The sequence below is a fragment of the Lissotriton helveticus genome, chromosome 3_1, assembly GCF_964261635.1.
Source record: "Lissotriton helveticus chromosome 3_1, aLisHel1.1, whole genome shotgun sequence".
NCBI classification, from domain to species: Eukaryota; Metazoa; Chordata; class Amphibia; order Caudata; family Salamandridae; genus Lissotriton; species Lissotriton helveticus.
The window spans coordinates 87127471-87146270 of NC_136061.1; the positions used below are offsets into that span (position 1 = coordinate 87127471).

The following is an 18800-nucleotide window of genomic DNA, read 5'->3' on the forward strand; positions in this document are numbered from 1 at the left end:
TCACCACTGCTCCACTTGCCCTGAAACTCGAGCCAGACATGCTCTGGGGTATCGGACAGCAGAAGTCCCCTCTATGGGCAGTCTGTAGGCTGAATGACGGCGGTATCCCAGTATTATATTTATATAGCTCTCCCTACCAAGTGTACCTACCTGAACCCGCGACACCGGTATATAGGAGTTTAACTTACTTGCTGTGGCTGCTATTAATACATACAATTAATGCTTCAATTGTTCTGAGCTGCCTGTGTCCTCTGCCTTTAGTTTACTGTGTCGGAGAACTGTGCAGCCACGCTGTCTGACTCCGTTCTGCGCAATTTTCAACTGCAATGCATTAATGTACTTTAGTTCAGTGACTTTGTAGAGTTTCTAGTTGCTCAAATTGATGTAATCTTATGTTTCCCTTGCCTTCAGTACGTGACTTTGCTCTCGAGAAAGTGTCACTCATAATCGTTGAAATGTCACTCATAATTACACTTCAATTATGAAAATGTCACACACAGTAGATTGAAACCTTGGCAGCTATGCTTTCTGATAGAAATCCTCTGCTTGCTCTTTGGAAAGACTTGTTCACATAAAAGAATGTAGTCTCGTCAGCCCTCCTGACGTTTTATGAACTTTCCGAATACCTTCTGCAATTCAGTATGGCCACCACATGTCCACAAAGTTGGTGAACAGAAGCTTTAGAATGTCAGTCCTCATTTGTTTTCAACGCCCCTTTTATCTGCGGCGCTAACCATTGGCTGAAGGGAAAGCGAGGGCTGATACCGGAAAGTAAGGGCTCGCGACGCTGGAGGCGGGGTCAAGTAACCTCCTTAAAAGCGCAGCCACGAGCCGTTCAAAGTACAAGCTAACCATGGCAGCCAACAGCGTTTTTATACCGGGGCTGTTCAACAGCCGCGTGGCTATCGTGACCGGGGGCGGCACCGGTATCGGCAAGGCTATCGCAGCTGAACTGCTCACTCTAGGTCGGTTCACCGCGACCTTTGTTAAATCCGATCTTGCATGTGTTTGCATGAAATTGACGTAAGTGCGGCGCCCATCTTGGAATGGGGTTGTTTCTAGTCGTACCTTGTTCTGTAGTGCCAGGCGTTCACCTTGGAATGGGACGTTTTCTTTTCTAACAGTAAGTAAGTAAGCAACACACTGGTGCAAAGTCCAGCTAGAGGTGGACATGGACATGCAAGTGGGGGAGAGAGACTGTGGCGCTACGGCTGGAGCTGTTCACTTTGGAGCTCGTGAGCGAGGATCTAGTCTCGGCGCCATGCCAACATCCTGTGATTCTGGAAAAATCACTTAATCTCCCCATGTCTGACAACATTTGAATCTGACCTTGTGTACTGGAAACGATGCTCATTTAAAGCGCTTCAATATCTTCCGGTAGAGATCCCTCTGTATAAAAATAATGCTGCATAGTTAGTAACTTGTTCCACAGCAAGTAGAAAGTCTGGCGGATGATTTTAAATTGAGCGTTTACAAGACATAAATGTGGAAAGCATATATGGGGACAAGTCTCAGTTTGCTTGCTTTCTTAGTTTTACTCTTAGGCTTAGAGCCAATTAAATAGAGAAAAAACAAGCATTTACAATGCAACGGTCTCGCCTTTGCAAAAGTTAGAGCTATTGTCATTATAAATGACAAAATGTGTATGTATGTTTGTTTTGAAAACATAAATAAATGGCATTGTCATTTACAGTGCCAAAAGCGTAATCTCTCGCAAATGCGAGACCTATTGCATTTGCAATGCAATAGGTCGACTATTTACGCTAGTTTGAGCTATTGATATTGCAAATAACAATGCGTTTTATGTGTTTTATGTTTCAAAAACCAAAACATAAATAAAAGGTCTCTCACACGGCTGCCTCTCTCACACTGCTGTCTCTCTCACACACACAGCCACACACACACACACAGCCGCACGCACATTCTGACTACCTATATTATTTGTGACTACTATTTTAATGTATCGAACACCTATAGAAATCCAAGTAACTAAGCTGAAAATGCTAGGACTGAAAATCGGATTGGGTGGCGGGGGGGAGGGGTAAATGAAGGTGAAGGTGTTTACAATTTCTGACGATGGCCAAAACTTTCGACAAAAACCTGTACTATTCCTGATAAACATGGGGTGCGGGGAGGGGGTGTAAAATGCATATGGTGAAGTATGTAACTACAATTGGCTGCAGTGCAGGCAGTTCCTCTTTTCTCGTTCAGTGACACAAGTCTGCCCGGCTTGCTTCTCAATGACTTGGCGGTTGCCAGGCCAACCGGGGGTGCACGGGTGATAGTCCATCCGACGTTGTCTGGGTGAAGGGATCAACAACCATGAACGGTGCCAATGTGAAGCGAAAGTGGAAAGCCTAGCCAATAGGTCTCGCTCCTAAAAGTGGAAAACAAAAGCAACACAATAATTCACGTCATAGAACCCCTCCTGTTCAGTTGTATTTCCGATCAAGCACACGCATGAGAAGAACATCTGAAAGCATTCTGTATATACCTTCCGAGGACAGAGTAACCATGCAACGCACACAAACATCTGCAATAACGCCCTTCCGATCCTCACCAAAGTGGGTTACTGCCCCGCATCGTCAGTTTTCTCCAATCAGCACTCAAGCCACTATCTTCCCACTCCCTTTACAGTCGGTTCCTTGAGGGGACAAGAGCGAACAAACAAGTATAGAACCCATATACAGGGTATAAATACCATGATGCCAAACCTGCCCACATCACATCATTCAGACTGCCCACCCTAAACTTTTGCAGGCCTGCCCAACTCTGCCAAGAACGATAGCATCGAAGGGGTGGTTACCAATTGATGTTAAATAATGTTCTTGGACCTGAAAGGGCCCGTGCGGCAGCATAAGGGCAAGTACGTAAACCTGTGCATCTCTGGTGAGGCTGTGGGGTAAGTGGGGGGTGAGATTGTGGGTATGGGTGAGGCGGCGGGTGAGGTGAGATTCCAGATCCCTGCACCTCAGAAGCGCGTTGTTTACCTGTTTTGATGCTGTCACTGTGATAAGAATGTCCACTCTTGAGTTGTTGGATGAATGACTAGCGCTTGCAGTGATGTAGTATTCTTCATGGAGCACGGTAACCCACCTGTGGGCTCCGCTGGGGCCGAGTGCACCGAGCTTCACCCCGCGCCTCGCGCAGTCATAATTATTATATAATTGGACAACCTGTCTTTGGCGGGACCGTGAAAGGAGTACAGATGTTCACCGCGTGAGAAAGGCAGTAATCAGTCTTATTGAAAACTTGCCTGACGCTCACACAGCTGAATAAAAAGCGACGGACTGCTGATTTGTTTCCTTAAAAACACGCTAGAGTGTGTTGTTATCGATCACTTTTTTGATAAATACGACGATTCCGACGCAACATTCACAGTGCAATCTGATGTTGGGCTGCTCTGATTATATTAATGTTCCAATAACTTCCCGACTTGTTCTTCGTTTCTAATTTACAACATGAGCACACCGTGACCATTTAGTTATGTACTTTGTACTTTGAATTCCTTTTGTCTGAATCCGAAATCCTAGATAAAGGCAGTCTAGAGTGGCTTTAGCAGGTAGCTGAGCTAAAATGCAAAAAGCAGAAAGCAATTAAAACTCTTCTCTTGGATTAACAACCAAATATTGATCGATCTGTCAGGGATACTGTTGATTTATGAAAGCTGCATATTTCTCCGATATGGAGAATTTTATGTTCTCTAGCCAATGGAAAAGAGGGGCGGGGCTAACCTTGCTAGTGAAACTTACTGAATATCATTAAATGTCTATCAAAACAAAAGGAGAGACAGGGTAGTGGGACACTCTTACACCCCAGTATCAATCCAGTAAACAAAACAAGAGTATTCCAAGGCAGTTAAGGACCACCGGTAAGGAGCAAACAAACGACTTCACTTAAGGCGTTTTTTAAGAAAGCCCTCACTCACCACCTAGTGATGACATGCTTCATCATCGGGCCCCACAGAAGGGACCTAGCATCCCTTCTGTGTGCTACAACGCCAGATCTACTGCGGAGCGGGTTGGTGGGTAAGGACAGTGCTGTGCAAAGAATTTTAAGTGAGTGATGTGAGGTTAAAGAAGTCTGTAGTGTATCAAAATTAATTTATTAGGATCACTAAGGACTTATAAATAAAATCATGTGTAGGAAATATGTCCACAATCATTTAAGTGGTAGTTTCCTAAGTCAGTTGACATGTTTCAGCCACGAAACGGTGTAAATTTACCTGGCATTCTTCAGGACTTGGTGTGGATAAACCCAGGCGGTATGGACTCTCTAAGGCCCATCCTAACCTAGGGACGTGAAAGTGAAAATTAAATAGTGAAAAAAGTGCAAGAAAATTAGAAAGAAAAACTGTCTTTCTAATAACTCCTGGTTTAGGAGGCTTCCAAATTTTCGGTTTCTGCACCTGTTGGAAAGAAAATAACGAGGACAAACAAAAAAGACAGAACAAACAATAAGTTGTATTGATGATCGCCTATTATCAGTCCATTGTGCTCCAGTTGGTGGTATCAGAGACATCATGTGGTTGAGTAACTGTATAGTTAACACCACCTTGGTCCCCAGATTATAGAGCGTTATGGGTAGGTAGTGATAAGTGCTATACGTGCTATGTACGTCGCGTGATATTTACAAGGGGTTGTGAGTTTAAAAACGCTATCAACCTAAAATGTCGGCGCGATCAAAATCGTGCTGATAATTAAAATAATGGTAATTTCTCACTTTTATAGTGTGATGATTTCACACCATGGGTCACAGGAGGGGGGTGGAAGCGTAATTGGCACACCCTGCAATCATCAAAAAATAATAAAGTAAAGTAAGGCAATTACGCGACTCAAATCGGTACTTAGCTCATTGAAGTATGAATGATGGGAGGTTTCCGGCTTTATGTACTCACGCCCTCGACGCTCGGCACCCGTGGTATACCTATAGCGACCCTCTGCTGGACCCCGAAGATGTCCGCTCGAGGCAGCGAGGTCGTTAAGTAAACACAGCGTTACTCTGCTTCCGGGTGGGCGCGGTCGAGTTACGTCAGTGCGTGAGGGTGGGCCAATCAATGCGCACTGACGCGATGTTCGTGCGGCCAATAGGAGCAAGTGGCGTCGTTGGTAATGGCAACTAATGATTCAGGTCATGCCGATTTACCGCAGCGAGTTTGCGAACTGTATAACAAATGTTAATGCCAGTAATGAATTTTAACACTAGGACCCCGGGGGTCCCATGAATCAATTGAGAATATCTAAGACGATGTCAGACACTCGTCAAGACTATGGATTTTTCGGTTGGCAGAATGGAAGTAGGCATTATTCGTTATCATGTTGCCTGAAGATAATGTTTTTGGGATTAATATTCGACAGTTACGATCTAGGCATAGTTCAGAATGGTTGGCTACTGTTAGGAATGACTCAGGACAGAGTTCCAAGGAATATCATCGTTCAGCCCCTGGAGGTGGGTCCCAAGTCTATAGACCCATCTTTGTTCTTTTTCGAACAGACGGCGATTGATGTTATTACCACTTCCAATGTGCTCTATTATTGTCCAGTGCATGTCGTTGGTAGTGTGGTTATATTCCAAGAAATGTTTACTCATTTTCGTGGTGGATTTTTTGCATCTGATGTTCGACCGATGCTCGCAGATTCTCTGTTTTACCTTCCTACCAGTCATGCCCACGTACCGTAAATCACATGGACATGTGATGAGATAAACAACATTGTTTGTGTTGCAATTTGTATGGTCTCGTTGTGTCCAAATTCTGCCTGGTTCAAGTTCCAATGTTTTGGTATGTGTGGTTAGGTGGCAGACACTACAATTGGAGCAAGGGTAATGGCCCACCACTTTCGGGAGACCCCAGACGTCAATTACTGACCTAGGAGTTTCTGTGATTGTTGGTCTCGGTCTTGTGTGGACCAAAGCGTCCTTTATGCTTCTCCCTTTCTTAAAAGAAAACAGAGGTTTTTCCCAGGTTTTTTTGGTGCTGGTTAAAATTCGCCAGTTCTTATTGATTGATTTTTTTCATTAAATTAGACAGGGTGCTGTATGTTGTCACACAAGTCAGGGGAATGTCCTTTTCAACATGTGTCCTTTCCTCCAGGAGGGCCTCCCGTGGCTGATTGCGAGCTCGTCGAGGGCGTGAGTACATAAAGCCGGAAACCTCCCATCATTCATACTTCAATGAGCTAAGTACCGATTTGAGTCGCGTAATTGCCTTACTTTACTTTATTATTTTTTGATGATTGCAGGGTGTGCCAATTACGCTTCCACCCCCTCCTGTGACCCATGGTGTGAAATCATCACACTATAAAAGTGAGAAATTACCATTATTTTAATTATCAGCTCGATTTTGATCGCGCCGACATTTTAGGTTGATAGCGTTTTTAAACTCACAACCCCTTGTAAATATCACGCGATGTACATAGCACGTATAGCACTTATCACTACCTACCCATAACGCTCTATAATCTGGGGACCAAGGTGGTGTTAACTATACTGTTACTCAACCACATGATGTCTCTGATACCACCAACTGGAGCACAATGGACTGATAATAGGCGATCATCAATACAACTTATTGTTTGTTCTGTCTTTTTTGTTTGTCCTCGTTATTTTCTTTCCAACAGGTGCAGAAACCGAAAATTCGGAAGCCTCCTAAACCAGGAGTTATTAGAAAGACAGTTTTTCTTTCTAATTTTCTTGCACTTTTTTCACTATTTAATTTTCACTTTCACGTCCCTAGTTTAGGGTGGGCCTTAGAGAGTCCATACCGCCAGGGTTTATCCACACCAAGTCCTGAAGAATGCCAGGTAAATTTACACCGTTTCGTGGCTGAAACATGTCGACTGACTTAGGAAACTACCACTTAAATAATTGTGGACATATTTCCTACACATGATTTTATTTATAAGTCCTTAGTGATCCTAATAAAATTAATTTTGATACACTACAGACTTCTTTTAACCTCACATCACTCACATAAAATTCTTTGCACAGCACTGTCCTTACCCACCAACCCGCTCCGCAGTAGATCTGGCGTTGTAGCACACAGAAGGGATGCTAGGTCCCTTCTGTGGGGCCCGATGATGAAGCATGTCATCACTAGGTGGTGAGTGAGGGCTTTCTTAAAAAACGCCTTAAGTGAAGTCGTTTGTTTGCTCCTTACCGGTGGTCCTTAACTGCCTTGGAATACTCTTGTTTTGTTCACTGGGTATCATTAAATGTCGCCAGTACAACTGTGTATGTGTGCAGTCTTTCGCAGGCCGAGACCTAAAAAACATAGCAAGACCTACATATGTCCTTCCTGATCCATTTAATAAACTTGCCTAAAAAATGATGTAAAGATGGTATTGTTGATGAAAAATTGTCATGGCAGACGAGACTTCTGCTACCATAACCCCGTTAACCTGCTTTTAGAGCTAAGGATTTTATTATAAGACCGTGCACAATTTTCATTCAGTGAACTACTTTTTTGTTGTTGCAGTTTTTTATAGATTGAACTCGACCCCAAGTTTTGGGACCGCTTTACACAAGCACCAGTTACGTTACACAAGGATAAATTTAATGTTTGTAAGGCACGAGGAGATTAAGTAATTTGTCTATAATCACCTGTTGTTGAGCTGACGCCGAGACTCAAGCCTGCTTCCCATTTCCAAAGTGGACAGCTCTGACCGTTACGCCACATTGTTTTCTTTCTGGTTTTAACCCTTAATAGAAGTGCATGCATTGTCTAGCTCACTCTACTATATGCTGCTACCACCATCATATTCCTGCCCTCAAGTAATCTCTTCAATTCACCTGTTGCTTCCTCAAATATAGTATAAATCAAAGGAGAGTAACCCTTGTGTCTCAGGGGAACAGGGTAAGTTATATCAGCAAATACAAAGAGTTCCCTTGAGTTTCTGTCTCTAAGTTTTAATTGAGTTCTGATGTTAATTAGAGGTCTCCAAAACGTATACACTTAATAGGCTTCCTGTGTATTACCTAACAGGATTTTTCATTCATTCACAACTTTTGTCTCAGTTTGAACCATCAAAGTAGCACTTACATTCTAAATTAATATATATTACGTAGCCAAGGTGTATGTGTTATTTCCAAAGATTTATTTGATCTTTATATAAAACAGTTCAGACTTACAAACAAATTTTGCATTTAAAAACACATATATATCACTGTTGCATAGATATTCATGTATGGATTTGCATAAGCTTATTCAGTAATATACATGCCTAATATCATAATAATCACAGAAAAACTTAAATTTGCAATAAAAAATACATTTAAAATTACAATCAAATTCAAGTCGACGCGTTTCGGTGGATCTTGCTGTACGCACCACCTTCCTCAGGACAGTTAAAAACAGTTCTTAAGTATGTTCCTTTTGCCCCGTTGATTAATCGAAGGCCAGTTCCAACTAGTATGATTTTCTTTGTTTGGATAAAATTATGGTGTGTTTCTATTCCACCCTTTTCACTATACTCTTTTCAGTATTCTTGACATCATATGGGCGCGTCTTACTTGTTTTTAGAAATACGTATTGGCACCAGTATTGAATTTAGAGTGTTTTCAATCTGTTATTCCTCTTATTTGAGAGTTTTGTCACTTCTGTTTACGCTTATTTTCACGATTCCTCAATTGTCCCAACATCAGCGTTCTGGTGCCTCCTTGTTCGTCAAAGCCGCGGTCGGTGTGAAGTATCCCTTGTAGGTTTTTTATAAATAAAAAATGTTCCACCCCTCAGTAAGCTCCCTGCCCCTCAGTCCCTTGTTTGCAGTGTTTAAATGCCACCTCCATGCCCCTTTGCCTTTAATTTATTTTTAAGTTTTTACGAGTGACTGGGAGCTGCAAATTGATGCCAGTGATTTTATTTTTAGTGACAAATTATTTTCAATATCACTAAAATTCACGGTCCAGAAAAACCCCACGCCAGATAGCCAGACACTGTTTGTGCAATTAAATCATGTCTAAAGAAGTACACCATATTTAAGGCTGGTTCTTGTGCAAAACTGTGGCAGCTACAATTAGGGTAAATCAGTTTTCCTTGCAGGCAATTTCGAATTTAGATCGCTGGGTCATGTGGATTTACTGGCAATGTAAAACCTTTAACTTTGTTTGTACTTGAACTGCCTTAGATAGGACTTGGCAGGTATTAACTTTTTTGCACCAGTTATCCAGTGAAAATCCATGAACAATTGGGGACATTTCTAAGTACCACGGCAGATATTTTTGTGTAATGGGAATGTGTATTTATTCCCTTATACTTAAGTTTGGAAGACACTACCGGTTAAGCCACTTAGGGCCATATGTATGACCATATTTAGTGGTCGCAAATTGGAAATCGGGCCGTTTGCAACCACTAAATAGGTCTGTGGCATGTACAAACCCCTATTTTGCGAGTTGGTAACCTATTACCGGCTAGCAAACTAGGGTATGCAATGCGCAATTAGGAAGGGGCATGCAAGGGAGTCCTTTCCTAACAGTGACTCGCAGTGCCATGTACAAATGTTTTGCGACCGAAATGCTGAGCAAAACATTCACATTTTACTGCCAATGGAACGCTGGTGGTAAACCAGTCGCAAATGGGACCTCTTTTCTAATGTGGAGCTCATATATTTTAGAGTAGGCAGTCGTCCTACTGCCTGCTCTTAAAAAATGAAACTGTAATGTTTATTTTAGAGTAGGCAGTCGTCCTACTGCCTGCTCTTAAAAAATGAAACTGTAATGTTTAATTTTTCTTTTTCAACGCACCCCGTTTTCCTTTAAGAAAAACGGGCTGGATTTCAAAACAAAAAACTGCCTTATTGAATAAGCAGTCACAAAGATGTCGGTCTGCTGACCCCAGCAGGCCACCATCCCTGTGAGTGTCAGCCATTCCCAATGGGTTGCAAATTACGACCCACCTCATGAATATTAATGAGGCAGGTCCCTTGCGACCCATTTGGGATATGCAAACAGTGCCTCAGACACTGTTCAAAAATTGCAATTTGCCTCACAAAATGGAATGGAATGGTCATTTGTCTGGCCCCCAGCAACTTATGCTGTACTAGCATTGCGAGATCTGCTGTCAGTTAAATAAATTGGTCTTTCCATCCATTTTATCACGACAGTGAGTATCTATTGTAGGGGCACTTGAATTATGTGGCAGAGTAGGGCCAAATTATGCATCAGGGTTGATTATATTATGCAGCAAGAAAAGGTAAATTATGCAGAATAATATAGCACATTTTATGATGGCATTATTTGGCTATTTTTACATATGTTAACAATGTCTGGGCATAGGTTGAACCTCATTAATACCAGTATGCCAGCCAAATATACCAATTAGTAACATAAAGGTGACCAGTGAACCTTTGCAAAGGTCCTCCCACTGCTTGGCAACACCTTGCTCCGTTTTTAGTAGCTTTTAAACCGTTTGTGTATGAAACTATTTTATTTTAAATATCCAGTTTATGGAGCAGATGATGGATTATGCGGCAAACTCCTCAATATTCAGAAAACACCACAGTCAAACAATCGCATATTTCCAGAGGCACTGATCTATTGGACGTGCAGTGTTCAATTTCTTATGAATGCATACTTTAGTTTCCTATCTTTTTAATAAAGTATATATTTTTATTTCTGCACAGGGTGCAAAGTAGTTATTGCTTCCCGAAAGCTGGACAAACTAAAAGAAGCAGCTGAAGAGCTAGCTGGTAAAATCCCACCCTCCAGCCCAGCAGTAGTGACTCCACTGCAGTGTAACATCCGTAAAGAGGAGGAGGTAAAAGCGGCTTTTTAGCAACAACCTGTTTAATGAATCCAGCTCTTAAAAATGACTTCTGACCGCATTATCTCCCTACAAGTAGCTTGTAACATACATGAAATACTTTCTCAAAAGTGGTTATCTGGCAAAATCTTCATTCATGCAAAAGAATCCTTGGTTTTTATTCGCAGTTTTACATGTTCAAAGGGCATATAGCTGTAATTATTGGTAATCAATGCTAGGCTGGATTACACAATACATCCAAAGGTACACTTTGTGTGGATACAGAGCGTGCAGAATCCTGCTGCCATACTGGTGGCTTTCAATTGAAGATGAGATTCAGTGTATGAATTTTGGTAAGTGTGTTTCTTTTTTTTTTTTTTTTTTTTTTTTCTTTTTTTACACTGCCGGATCAATGGCTCTGTATAAAGATTAGCGTTTACGACAGATTCTTTTCTTGATTGAAGACTAGATATGAAACAGAAAAGCATGGCCAGTCTATCCAGTAGGAAAGCAAAAATTAACGAAAGGTGTGCTGGCTTGCGTGGGCTGAATCATGATGGATAGAGTTTTGCCATTTGGGTGTCATAAAATGTATTAAAATTGACTCTATTTTACTAAATTAGTGTGTAATTTTTCTTGTGTTTTCACTTTATTACTGTTTATGTGCTGCGTAAATACTTAAACATTGCCTGTAAGTTAAGCCTGAATGCTTTTTGTGCCAAACTACCAAGGCTTTAGCACAGGTTAATTTAGTGGATTTTTTTAGGTGATGAGGATTGTGGCTGACCGCGCATTCAAATCCCAGTTTGACTGTCACACATGGTGAACCTGTGAATTTCCTGAGTGACCCAGTCCCATGGGTTTACCTTCTTGCTAAAAATGTACCCACATAGGAAGTGTAGGGTGGTGGAAGAAAGAGGTATGAGGTGTACTCACCATTATCCAGTTGTGAGATGAGGGCATTTGCAGGTTGGGAGACCCAGGAGACTTGCTAGTAGGACTATTGGGCACTTCTCAACATCCCACCTCCAGCAGTGCTCTCTGCATTGGCTTTGTTTGTTTGACTACCTAGGATGTCAAAGGACTGGAAACCAGATTTTCGCGATTTTAGACCGCGGTACTTGTTGTTCGAACTGAGTTACGGGTTTCTGTTTTCTACGGTTTTGGTGGAAAACACTAGTCTGGAATCATGAATAATCCCTGGGTATTAGGAGAAGCCCATTAAGTCTCCTTAATCGAACAGAGCCTGCCTGTGCCTTGTGGAGGCAGGGAGAGGGGATGTAGGGGGGGCAGATTTGACAGCTTGCAGAGTGGAAAAGTCACAGAATGTTACAGCTGTGACATGGAGCCCAAGATTGCAATGCTTACAGGGAGCTACCAAACTAGTACCTCATTCAGCAGCTAATCTGGGCCTTTTTCACGTTGTGGGAAAGAGGAATTGGTGTCTGCTCCAGTTTCTTCGTAACACATATTTGAAGGTAGGAAGGATTGGCCCCTTTTCTCTCCACCTTCCAGAAATATAAAGCCTATTTGCCATGGACTATGCGGAAACTTATTTTCAAATCCTGATGTGACCGTCTCCAAGGAAAGTTCTTAAATTACTGAGCAGGGGAACTGGGAAGAAGTGACAAAACCCTATTATGGCTTGCATAATCACAGCCATGTATCTATTATAAGGTAGTGCCTTGTTCTACATAATAATTATTGGATGACGAAACACTACTCTCGTCTGAGGTATTCCCTCATAGCAGAATCAAGAATACTTAGGGTTTTGATGAAATAACAATTGCCTGCGTGTTGGTACATTTTGCACTTTGCAAGCCATGACAATTATTTCTTTAACATCTGTTTTGTGTGTCAAGGTGGAGACCTTAATGAAGTCTACGCTAGCCTTGCATGGACGGATTGACTTCTTGGTCAACAATGGTGGCGGCCAGTTCCACAGCCGAGCTGAAGACATCAGTTCCAAAGGGTGGAACGCAGTTATCGATACCAACCTCAGTGGGACATTCTACTGCTGCAAAGCAGGTGAGGGTAGCCACACCTTCTTCTTTTTTTAAATTATTATTTTTTTTTTTTTTTTTTTTTTTTTAATAGAAGGTAGTCTTAAGCCAGAAGTGAGTTAAATATTTTTATTCACTGGCTTCCACACACTGGGGCCTTCTTTCTAGGAAGTGAGGCTCACATCACCATTGGGAAGAGAGAATAAACAATAACTGTTGAAGCGTCACAGTGTTTCCAAACTATGTTTATACATTTTCTTCAGACATAGTTCCTAAGCTGACGGGGATCTTAAAATGTTGAACCAAGGTGTGTATTTTCTAAGTGACATTGAATCAGTCAATCATTATTTATTCAGTTACGATTGAGCCATAAATGTAAGTGTCAGTAATTCAGTACAGCACTATAATAACATGGTTGATCATACAGAGAGGGGGTGCTTCATGTAGTAATTTTCAGGGTTGCACAGTTTATTTCTTAGATTACAAAATATTCAGAACGCATCGCTTCTACTCTGTGGGTATGTGCAATGGGAATTGGAGTGTCCATCTTGTCACGAAATATGTGGGGGAGGAAAGCTTAGCATTGGACCCTAATTTCCTGTCCAACTATCTAGCGCCCCAAATCCTCTACCGGGGGCCCTCATTGCCGCAGTGGCTTCTTCAATTGCCCTAATTCTGTTGTGTGTTGCTGAGATATCTTATGCTAGCTAGTGATTCATAGCTTTCATTTCTAGTTTAGGTGCATTTAGTTCTTTAGCGCGCGTTTCGCTGAATTTATCCTGACGTTCTCCATCGTTGGTGAGTTTGGGTTGGGGGGAGGGGTGAACTGTCTTTTCATTTCTAAGCCACCGTAGTGGATCTTAATTTAGACTGGTCTTCACTCTGAGTTGCCTTGTCAATATCTCCCCCAGGCGCCCCTTTTTGCCACCATAAATGAGTGAGGCCTTACTGTGATTTGTATTGCCAATAGTTTCCTCATCAGAGCGTCCCTTCCACATTTTGTCTGTCTCTTCTCAGGCTGTTCTGCTGAAGTCCAGATCACCTCAGTGCCCATTTGCTGGTGTTCTGGGGTGTCAGCTCCCTGCTCTGTTGTATGTGTCATGGGTGTGTCTGTGCGGTGCAACACAGGTGAAATCTTATGTTATCTTATCCTCAAGAGGTGTTGGGTGTTAGCACAAAGGTTAGAGTCCTTACTGTATTGCGTTCCCTTTGCTGTCTATCATTTCCTGATATCCATCCATCTCCATTGTTCACTCTTTTAAATTTACAGGCCACTTCCAAGTACTTCCCTGACCAGATAGCTCTGTGACCCGGCCCGCAGTAGACCACCAGTCACTCCCCATCTTTATATAGTGGGCATCATGCTAGTTTGGTCCCTGCCATGAAGATGCACTTAAGGTCAAGTTGCATTCTCCCTCCCGACCCCACCAGCTGCTTTTTATGCTACATAGTCATTACATTTGGCTGGTTTGGGAGACTCAATCAAAGTATATTGAGGCTTGCAGCATATTGTATTGAGATCACGGTTTGGGTTTGGTGGTATTAGTTGCTTCTTGAGGTAGCATGTATGTATTTCTTGCTCTATGTGGTAAACCACAGACTGTTTTCTATCTTATTGTTTTTTTTTTTTAAAGGACCAATGTCTGTATACTAGAAACATTTGATTTCACTCACATCCACAACTGCAGCCACAGTGGCTGAAGGAGAAGCCTAGTGACACACACAAACCAACCGAGGCACCAACATTGTGATGAAAAACTTGCAAAATATGACTTTATTTTTGCACCAAGTGATGGAAATCTGCATCATCATGGGTGACGGGGTGTATTTATGCCCATGTTAGTGGTCTCAGCGGATTTTCTCTTGCTTGTTTGGCTCAGTAGGATCATCTTCTCTCCAGATTTCTGTACAACAGAACATTTTGTGTGAAATACCTTCATCAAAGCACTTCAGAGTTGCCTGATTCAACTGCTCTAAAATGTGGAGGTGTTTGGACCAAGAAATGTCCACTACACTGCCATGTTTGACAAGTATTTTCACAGGAATCCATAATTAAATTATCGCTTAGGAAGAAATAATACAGCAGACATAATTGCCTCTCTCCATACAGCTAGAAAACAAATGGTAAGAATTCAAAGTCTTAGGGACAAAATCCAGTATGGGTAAGTTATTGGTAACATGGGGTTCAGTGGTTATTCCCACAGTTACATTCACTTTGTTTACTACTGTGGTTTCTCTAATCACTCTGTTCACCTGCACTAGTAAGTGCTTTGCCTTTCACTGCCTAGCTCTCTGCCACACATTGTCGTCCTCATCAGTCGTATTGCATTTGGTGTTTCCAAGTGTTCTTTAACTATTATTTTGCAGATCATCATTCCTCGCATTTCACTTTACAGTGTGTGCTGCTAAGGGTGAAGTGGAGCATTCGGTTTTTCTAGCCACAGGTGGAGAATTCAGTGGGGGCTGGCTTTCTGTTTTTTAAGTATTCCATTGGAGAGGGCTCTTCAGGCCTCAGCAACCAGCCTCCTCGTTTTAGGATTTATCATCCTAGTTGGGTAGGATTGACCGTAGTGTGAGGTGTCAAAACATCACAGCCTGGCCTAGGTGTGGAAGTTTCCTTAACACTTTATTTTATTTAATCTACAATGACTAAATCTATCTGAAGACTTTGTAACCCCTGGGCGTCTGGGACACAAAAATGGTGTAATCTGCAAACATTAGGGCACATATTATTTCCTCCTAGCTTTGGGGAGTCATGGAAGTGTTTTTGGAGATACTGGACCAGGTCAGTCACATACAATAAAGACAGGGTTGTGGCCAAAACGCACCCCTGTCGCACAGCCCTTCTAATGGGGATGTCCTCAGTGAGTCCCCCCTAATCCCCCCCCCCCCTGTACCCCGTCGTACTTTATCAAAATAGCCCCGTGGAGCCTTATTATTTGTAATAAGATCTCTGGCGGTACACCACGCTTGCGTAGAGTTCCTCATAGGAGATCTCTTGGTATTGAGTCGAACGCTGTTTTCAAATCAATGAAAGCAACGTATATGTGTCCAAGTTTCAACTTAACATATTTCCAGGTTATGCATGAAAGTCTAAATACTTGATCAATTGTACTTGTCTTTAGTCTAAAGCCAGCCTGGCAGGGTGAAAGTAGGTCATTCTCTAGTATCCAGTCCTTTAACTTGCCCAGGATCTGCTTTGCTTATACTTTTTGGAGAGTATCTATCAGGCTTATGGGCTTATAGTTAGCCATATTGTCTTTGTTGCCCTTCTTATAGATTGGTACTATCGCCCCACTTTTCCAGGATTCTGGAATAGGCGCCTCTCTTGCCACTGCATTGGTTAGAAGATTCACATATGGTGCCCATACTTCTGGGGCATGTTTCAACAGATCCCCCGGTATCTTGTCTGGCCCAGGTGCTTTTCCTGGCTTGATGGCGGCTATAGCTAGTCTTGTTTCTTCAATACTGAATTGCAGTAAGGGTTTAGGCATATTACAGGAAGAGCATTCCGCAAAATCAGTGGGGTTTGTATCCGTTTCATTGGGCATAGCGTACAGATCAAAAAAATGTCTGCCAGGTGTCGGGGTCGAGGAAATGGTCCGTACCATTAGTACCCCCTGTATTGCCATGTGCAACTATTCTCCAAAATGAAGAGTAATCCTTAAGTCTGGCAACAGTGATCAGATCATTCCATTTGGCAACTTTCCAGTTCCTTAATGCTACCTTCTGTGCTGGTTTGTATTCTGGCCTCAGGTGTCAAATTTGTGGCATATTTTTAGTTTTAAGGGTCAGTAAGAGTCATTGCTTAGCCAAAGTGCATTCTTTGTTGAACTAGGGAGCGGAAAGTTGACACTTTGATCTTAAATTACAGCTTCTTTCAGCTGCACCGAGGCACACTACAGGGGTGTCCCTTGTCCCCGTTATTGTTTGCTTTAGCCCTGGAACCCCTGGCGGCATGGATCCGCAGGGACCAAGTGGTTCATGGCATGCGCTGGTCAGCAGACTGGGAAGATAAAATATCCCTATACGCAGATGATATTCTGTTGTATTTGACTTCTCCCAGGGCCTTCCTGATCTGTTTGACATCCTTGCAGTGTATGGAAGATATTCCGACTTCACTATAAATCGGGCAAAATCTGTTGTCTATGTCCTAAAGGGAGAACCACCTTTCCTTCACAAAAAACAGCCCGCTTCAGATAGTGACAGAGGGCTTTCATTATTTGGGCATATTTGTCTCACTAAGTCCTACGACTCGCCTTCCGCGCAATCTACTGCCACTTTTACAACGGTTAAAAAAAGATGTAAGATGCGGGAAAACCCTGCCCCTCTTGTTATTAGGTAGGGCTACCCTTTTAAAATGATGGCCCTGCCTCGCTTCCTTTACACCTTGCAGAATTCAATGGACCCAGTTCCCACATCATATTTTAAAGACATAGAGAGTCTTCAGAGGGACCTTTTATGGGATGGGAAACCACGGTTTGCGTTAACCAAAGTGACCTTGAACTGGTATGAGGGAGGCATTAGCCTCCCAGACATTAAAAAGTATTATTGGTGTGCCCAATTGGTCGCCATAAACCAGGGGACATATGGGATCCTTGGTGATCCAGGATACGCCATGGGCAGATGGATTCTCCCAGGGGGAAGATTATGGAAGAGCACTGTATTCGAAACCTGGTAAAAATCCCTTAACCGGGCTGACCGCGCATGCAGTCCACATCTGGCATACAGTAAATACATCTCTGGGGTGGGATGGTCGGCTTACCCTGGCAACCCCCCTGTGGAACTCCCCGAAACTAGGAGATTTGTGGCAAACTAAGGGCTTCAATAAATGAGACCTAATCTGGATTTCCCAGATTAAAGACCTCTGGGTTATAGAAGAAATTATCCCATTTGTCTCCCTTAAGAAACAATACAGCTTGGCTGATACAGAACGATATAGATACCTTCAAGTCCGTCATGCCCTCCAAACACATCTCACATCGAAATCCGTTGTCCCTCCAGCTTCCCCATTGGAAGACAGGGTGCTCATAGGCCATTTGCCTGAAAAGGCCATCTCACTGATATATAAAAAGCTCATTAATAACATGGAGGGCACGCTGCAGTCACTCAAAGAAAAATGGGAAAGGGATGGCTCGGAAAGGGATGGCTCGGAGCTAGACGAGGAAGACTGGCAAGATGCGGTCTCCTCCCAGAGGTAAGTGGCAATCCAGGCACGATTGCAGTTGGTGCAACTCAAAATCCTACACAGAGTGTATGTAACTGGCCCTAGATTGGTACACATGGGTGGAGCGGATAGTGGGAAGTGCCGATGTCCTTGTGGAGAGGAGGGCACCTTTATCCATATCCTATGGGAATGTGAATACAAACTAGCTTATTGGGCTGCTATTCACAACACTCTCTGTGAGGTCCTAACGATTGAGCTGCGACCGGAGATGCCTGTTAAACATCTGGGAGCCGACAGATCTCACCTCATACACTAAGCAATGGGCAACATTAGCAGTGATGATCGCAAAAAGGAATATAACTCATAACTGGGGAGCTCATCAACCACCTACGTTAGGAAAATAGAGGGAGGATCTAGACTGGTGCATGTTCCGAGGAAAATCGGTCTATGTAGCCAGTGGGTGTCCCAGAAAATGGAACGGGGTCTTTAGGCTCTGGAACTCGCACAGGGGAGACATTTGAACCCCGCCTGCACAACTAAACAATGACGATGACCTCACACACCCCTAGATACTTTGCAATCTACACTGTGTATTGACCTTCGGTGATCTAGTACAGTTGTTTGATATGTATGCGGTCTCCTAAATGTGTTTCAAAGCTGCTTGATGTTTTGATGATGTTTAATAAACAGATATAATAAAAACATATTTTTTTAAAGCATACATTGCCATGATAGTTACCGGTGCTGAAGAAGAGAAACATTTTATTTACAGATGCCCTCCTTGTGAAAGGGCAAAATAAAGTTAGCCAATGGCTAAAAAAGTTTTTAAAAAATTACAGCTTCTTTTGCGGTTTTGTTCGAGAAGTTTTTATACTCTCTGCCAAGGAACAGTGGA

General features: G+C 42.6%; 1 protein-coding gene across 1 annotated transcript in view; it reads left to right on the plus strand.

Moving 5' to 3' along the window:
* The first annotated feature begins 760 nt into the window (after nucleotides 1-760).
* Nucleotides 761-18800, plus strand: part of PECR (peroxisomal trans-2-enoyl-CoA reductase) — a 79475-nt gene continuing 61435 nt past the window's right edge. The window contains exons 1-3 of the mRNA XM_078679279.1: nucleotides 761-965; nucleotides 10617-10750; nucleotides 12598-12763. Of these exons, the coding sequence (XP_078535405.1) occupies nucleotides 854-965; nucleotides 10617-10750; nucleotides 12598-12763 (412 nt within the window). The 5' untranslated portion in view covers nucleotides 761-853. The remainder of the gene's footprint in view (nucleotides 966-10616; nucleotides 10751-12597; nucleotides 12764-18800) is intronic.